Genomic DNA, 6,567 nt, shown 5'->3' on the forward strand with positions numbered 1-6,567 from the left:
GTTTTGTTAGTTATGGTAAACTAGATTATTTCCAACAATCTCTCTTGGTTAAAGATAATGCAGTTACTAAAGTTAGTTCATTCGGAAAGTATTCAGACCTCTACACTTTTTCCACATTTTGTTTTTGTCCCACATTAATCTACACACAATACCCTATAATGACAAAGCACAAACCGTTTTTTAGAAATGTTTGCAAATAAGAAAATAACTGAAATATCACATTTACATAAGTACTCTTTATTGCGACAAATGATGGAAAACGTAACTATAAAGCTCCACTCCACATTTAATTCTAAACGCTTACTGCTTGCGAAATACATTTTTCAACAATAACAAAAAAAATCATGTTTCTCTGCATGACAAGGATTGTTCTGATTTTCAAGAATGCATTAATTGCTTTGCCGGTTGGCTGGATGCAAATTTCACCATTCCAATTATATGGCAAATATGAATCAATTATTGCATTCTATCAAGGCTTTCGCAGGCTACCTGAGATATGAAACCGATAGGTGGGAGGGCATAGACTGTCGCCAATATATTGGGCCTAATGCGCAATTGACCTAAATGGAAACTGTTCAACCAGTTTATTAATTCGACACTAGGTTTTTGGCGAAAAAGTGTTTTTTTAGGTGATATGTCATTAAGCCCAGCTAGTTCAAGATAGCTCAATGGAAACGTGCCGTAGCATGCAATAGTCACATTTATTTTCTTGGCAAACTGTAAATGTCGACTAAAAACAATAAAATCACTGGACAAGTTAATGGAAACATAGCTTGTGATGCTACTTGGTCAAGTGAGAAATCCTCATTCTTGGTCTCTGAAGTTTTGAGTTTGAAGCTGTGGAACATGTGGCTGTGTGTTCCTCTCTACCATCTGGCACACAGGAAACACAGATGGGTTAGTGAGTTACTGCTCTGCTCTAACCCCCTAGCTACATACCTCAGAAGAGGAGGCTAATCAGACATCTCTCAAACATTCTACTGAACTAAAGTGAGTAGATGGGTGGGAGATCTTGAGTTTAGTCAACATTCTCCTCTCCTACGTGAAGATACATAAATTAGTTCTTATTCAAATCCATATAGCCTTATTGTTCTGCTTTTTAATCCATCTAGAACTGAAAAGTCTAAATGTAAAAAGTGTCCGTTTCTCTGACTCTGACAGTGTAGCATTTTGGGTTATTACATAGAATCCAAAGGATTGGATCTGGGCAGTGAAGCCATAAGGTCAAGCTGGCAAAGTGTGCATTGGAATATCAGTCCCTGCCGAGACAATTCCAAGACAATAAAAGATAGTGTCCCAATCTGATATCATAAAACCCTGACAAGAGTTTGAAGATACTGGGCATGCACACACAAAAACTGACAAAAACAGCAGGGTTTTAATTTCAAACGTTAATATATTTTTCTATTTCATAGTGAACATATGCATCCAATTTGACACCCTTAGTCACCCTAACTTGCAATAACAGAGTACTTGAACAGGCTGATGTTTTTTAAGATGCTTCTCAAAATAAATATTTTCTTTATAAAATAATAAAACTTCAAATAAATATTCTTACCACTAAACAATGTTGAAAATAGAAAATAAAGGTTTTCTTATAGGGTCACTGTACAATTTACAAGTAGAGTTGAAGGGACAAGATGTGTAAATGTCCTTCTCTTGTAAGGCAAACATCAAAAATGATTGATATACATTCCCATGAATGTACAACATTAAACATTGTATTACATAATATATATGGATCTATCATCAAGGTGCCTCTGGTTTGGCAGAATGCTTTTCACAGTTGAAATATTATATATACAAAAATAAAACATCTCTGAGGAGGTCATTTGCTAATTTACATACTTTTGCGATTACTATTCACAAACAAGTTAGTCAGGAGAGTCTGTCCATAGCATATCAGTTGTATTAAATGTCAAAAGGGCTAACATTCTGGACTTCGATTAAAACAGTACAAAATCAGGGCACTTGGTGATCAAGCAGCCAGTATTAACAACCATAGCTGAAAACAAATGACACAAACCACGTCAAACAGCTCAGCTTAGCCAATCCCCCAATCAACTTCTGACTACTGGGCCAAAACGTGATGAGGTGATCGTTTCAGTCACCCAAAGTTGTCAAACCCCCATCAATTCTCCACAACACCCAAGGTACTTTCCCTTTACGTTGGCTTACAGTCAACACTCTTACAGTGGACAACGTTAGTGTTCTTACACCGGCACCCCGGTCGCTTGACGTGGTCATAGCAGCTCTGGCATGCGGCGAGACACCCTTTAGCTGGGAGGTAGCACAGGAGACAGGGTAGGAACAGGGAAAGGAGGCCCATGGCCGACCAGCGCACGCAGCAGTGTGACTGGTTGCAGGAGAAGGGCTTGTCGGCGCATGTATCCTCGTCGTCACTGGAGCAGTGATAGAACAGGCCCTTGACGCAGCACACGCAAGTCCCGTAGTCCACCGCGTTCTGCGCCGAGCACACACACCGCCGGCCGCACATCCAGCAGGAGGGCAGGGCACGCGGGCACATGCACTCCTGGCACTTGCACCGGCCACAGTCCTCACAGCGGTAGGCGTGTTTAACCAGCAGCCCCTCCCTAACGGCGGGGGCACCGCAACCGGGCACCATGACCACCACCGCCCCTCCAGACATACTCGCCAGGGGCTTCAATTCCTCCTGTTTAAGCTCCACACTTATGGGCTGGGTCCTGATTAGCTGTTCGCTAATCTCCGGGCTATTCAGGAGCCTCTGCACGGAAGACGTGCTGCCTGTACTGGTCCTCGGGCTGTTTCTGGAGCCCTCTGTGCTAGAAGAAAGAGATGGGGCATCCATAAGGGGGACTGTGGAGTGTGTGGGCTGGGGATGTTGTTGAAGTTGGGGGAGTAAGTTCCTCTGGTTGGGCTTGGGGTCCTGGGGCTCCAGTTGCTCGTTGGTCTCCAGGCCTAGGTCGTTCTTCTGCTGGGTGGGCAACGAGCCAGGGGGCCTAGGGACCACAATGGGTCCCACCGTTGGTCCCTCTGTGTACTCATTACTGCTCCCGGTGATCCTGATCTGGTCCAGCGAGAGCACAGGGGCCTGCTGGCCGGGGTTTACCCCAGGATCGGGCTGCCCTTCCTGGGCATGGTGAGGCCGGTGTAGCCTCCCGCTGTCACGCAGAGCACGCAGCAAGCCGGCCGACCCTCCGCCACCACTGCCATTTTGAGTACTGGTCTCCATCTTGGCTCTGAAGAAGGACCCCTCCGGCTGGCATTGAACACATCTGAAGTCCTGGAGAGAAACACAGGCAAATATATATATATGAGACGACAAGGTGACATTTGAGTAGAAACGACCCTATGTAAATCATAACTGATGATACAACTGTGCGGGCAAATACATACGATATGCAAATCTCAACTCTACACACACCACTGAAATTTGCATTGAAGAGATAAGGGTTTGGCAACATGGGTTGTCTAGCTACCGACTGGAGTTGTTTTGCTTGACAAATATATCAACACCTTACATTAGGAATTACTGTTCCAATGTAAAAGTGTAAGCATATGCCCAATTTCAATTCCAATCATATCCCCTAACCCTAGGCACTTTCTGTTTGGTGTTGAAAGGTAACAACAACCAAATATATACCTAACAGTACCTCTAAGGCAACATTTCACCATTTGTTTACCATTTCACATGACAGGAGAACAAAAAGAAAGATTTAACATAATGAAACAGTCAGTGGATTGATCATGTTTCTGTGTGTTGGGAAATTGACAGTAGGCATGTTAAGCCACTCTGATTGGAGGATTTAGGTACCGACTATTTCAATTACATGAGATATAAACAGGGAATATAAAGAGCATGCAAGGAAGATAACACGAGGCAATGCCGAGACAGGCCTAGTCTACAACTTCAACAAAGGTTGAGGCACTCAAACATGTCATCATGCACATACTGTGTATCAAAACTTGCATCCTCACATGTCCCATAACTAGAAGTTAGAGACTTTAGATGTGTTGCCACCATTTCTAAATGAGTGAAAAACAAATGATTGCTTGTTTCGAGGGACTCATAATTGAACAGTTCTAAAGACTTTTATTTCACTCTGGAGGCAATTATTAGCCTAATAAATCATGGTGTGCATGACGCGCGTGTTTATTTGAGTGCGCGCGTGTGTGAGGCAGCGGATGAGCCCAACTATCATGACATTTGAGATGGGCATTTGATAGGCAAATGGACTGGCGAGTCAGAAGAGTAAAAACCCTAATTTCCTATTATGAAATAGCCTAACATAAACACCAATAGCCCCACCCAAACATCAATACAAAAATATTGACTTTAATCATTCCACGTTTCTTCTATAATGTAAGAGAGCCCTCTATTTTTGTTGTTCTGAATATAAAACAAAAACAATGTTAAACTGCGCTAAATCTGTGTTCATGTGTAGGCTACCGTTCACAGATTTGTATTTACTTAATCGATCTAGTCAAAATGTATTATCTACTGACAGGCTATCCATTAAGAGGGTGATTTCTAGAACATTAATCAGAAGGGGGAAACTAAAACCCTACTTTTTAGAGCAAGGAGCTGTAGGCCTACTCAGATAAGAAAATGCTGGGATTGCACGGGAAAGGTTGGAGAGGATGGGGAAAGTCACTGTGGGTCGGCAGTTGGAACTCCCGAGTCCGAGAGCATGCACAATGCACAATTGTTAAGGCTACTCTTATGTTACAACTTTTAAACATCGTAACGGCCATAGTTAGGCTACATTGTTGTTGAAATTGTACAAACTTGTTTTCACGAACTCACCGTGTTCGCACCACTTCAGCCCCGTTTGTTGTATTAAATTCCTAAATCTGAAAGTGTATTCCTACTTAAATTAATCGGTAAACCCATCCACACGATCCAGTGCAACGATAAAGTAGCTACAAACAATATTTCCAGATTCCAATTTTTAAGAGATCAAAAACATAGCCACTGCGAGAGTACCCGAGGCGAAATACTGCCAAAAACGAATCAATCACTAAGGGCTTGCAGGCTCTCCACTTTTTTAGTAAATTAGAAAAGTGAAAATGCGCACTCGATACTTTTGAATCCGTTGAGCTTGTTGCACTCGGACGTAAGCTGGAGTTCGAAAAAAATACTCGCTGTAATTGTTGAATGTTTGGCTGCCTTACACGCCGAGGTGCTTTCAAGTTTTTCTCGTCTTGTTTTTTCCTCTTTCCGGAGAAGAGGTCGGGTTTATGCTGTAAATGGCGTCATATGGAAGTGAGGGAGGACAAAGCAGTTGCTGTTCCAGAGGATATCTTGTATCCGGTCCCAGCTCATTGGCTGTAGCTACAGGGCTCGCATTCACACCCTTGTGCTATCAAACTGTTCCCAACTGCAAAGGGACGGGCCACATTCCCAGTGACAAAACTTCAGGCATTGCAAAACGTTCTAACATAGCCTAGACTACGTTAATTGAAGGAATATCAGGTCTGCAGCTTGATAGGCAGCATTTGTTCAAATCGTGTGTAGTAGCACTGAATCCAGTTCTAAAAGTATACTTTCTTGCAAAACAATATACTATATTTTCCTGTTTCCAATGGTTATTGCAATTGAAACTATTGATAATAGAGAAGGTGTAGGGTAGGCTATTATCAATCTATTTTAATATGCTTATTACTGTGCTATTGTCAGAGGAGAGGACCATATATATAGGTTGTAAGAAAAGCCCCGGTTTTCACTTGGGCCATTTGCAGAAGTTTTCATTGGACAGCAATTTCAGATGAAGAATAGTACAGCAAATGAGGAGGTGATTATGCATGTAGGGTGGAATTCAATGGTGTGAGTAGGCCTTTTCTGAATGAGGCAACATGGAGGGGCATCATACATTTCCAAAGGCACTCTCTTGAACTCTCAAATGCCTTGTAAATGTTTCAGCTGTATCAAAGCATGGGAGATACAGGAAGCAAATCTACGTCAGAGAGGGAAAAGCATGGGAAGTGGCAGTCAGATCATGATGCAGTACTTGTTTCCCTACATTCTAGTCTGTTATGTTAATGATTTACTGGAATTAAGAACCTGGTACTGTACACAATGTTTGTGTTGATTGTACCTCTATGACTGTGTTTAGACCTTGTTTACCTTCCATTTTTGGGTGTATTAAATTTACAACGGACATTCACTTTAGGCTGCATTTTATATTATCCACCTCAATTTGTGATTATGTGAAAAGTAGTGCCCTCTTGTGGAATTACAGATGAACAGGACACTACTTGTTTCTGCAGGTACACCCTTCAGATTATAATTTTCTTGTTCAACTACATTGAACCTATACAGCGATTGATTCATTGTTATGGATCGTCTGCAAATACTACCCTTCCCTCCTTCAATACAGCCCACACACTATCATTCTGTCCTGACTCGTTTCCTTCCCTGCATACTTCATCCAATATTCAAAGCCAATCCTCCAATCCCCCTCTCCCTAACAGGACCCGTGCTTCTACACCTGCATTGCTTGCTGTTTGGGGTTTTAGGCTGGGTTTCTGTACAGCACTTTGAGATATCAGCTGATATACGAAGGGCTATATAAATACATTTGA

At 42.2% G+C, this 6,567-nt stretch overlaps 1 protein-coding gene across 1 annotated transcript; it reads right to left on the bottom strand.

The window, feature by feature from the left end:
• Positions 1–216: 216 nt before the first annotated feature.
• On the bottom strand, positions 217–5,324 carry LOC118370246 (protein sprouty homolog 2-like). Its single transcript, XM_035755172.2, has 2 exons — positions 4,790–5,324; positions 217–3,265 (listed from the first exon to the last, which is right to left on the bottom strand). Exon 2 carries the CDS (start codon positions 3,212–3,214, stop codon positions 2,165–2,167), a length of 1,050 nt encoding a protein of 349 aa, XP_035611065.1. The 5' UTR covers positions 3,215–3,265; positions 4,790–5,324; the 3' UTR covers positions 217–2,164.
• Between the last annotated feature and the right edge of the window lie 1,243 nt (positions 5,325–6,567).

This window comes from Oncorhynchus keta, chromosome 37 (assembly GCF_023373465.1).
Source record: "Oncorhynchus keta strain PuntledgeMale-10-30-2019 chromosome 37, Oket_V2, whole genome shotgun sequence".
Taxonomy (NCBI): domain Eukaryota; kingdom Metazoa; phylum Chordata; class Actinopteri; order Salmoniformes; family Salmonidae; genus Oncorhynchus; species Oncorhynchus keta.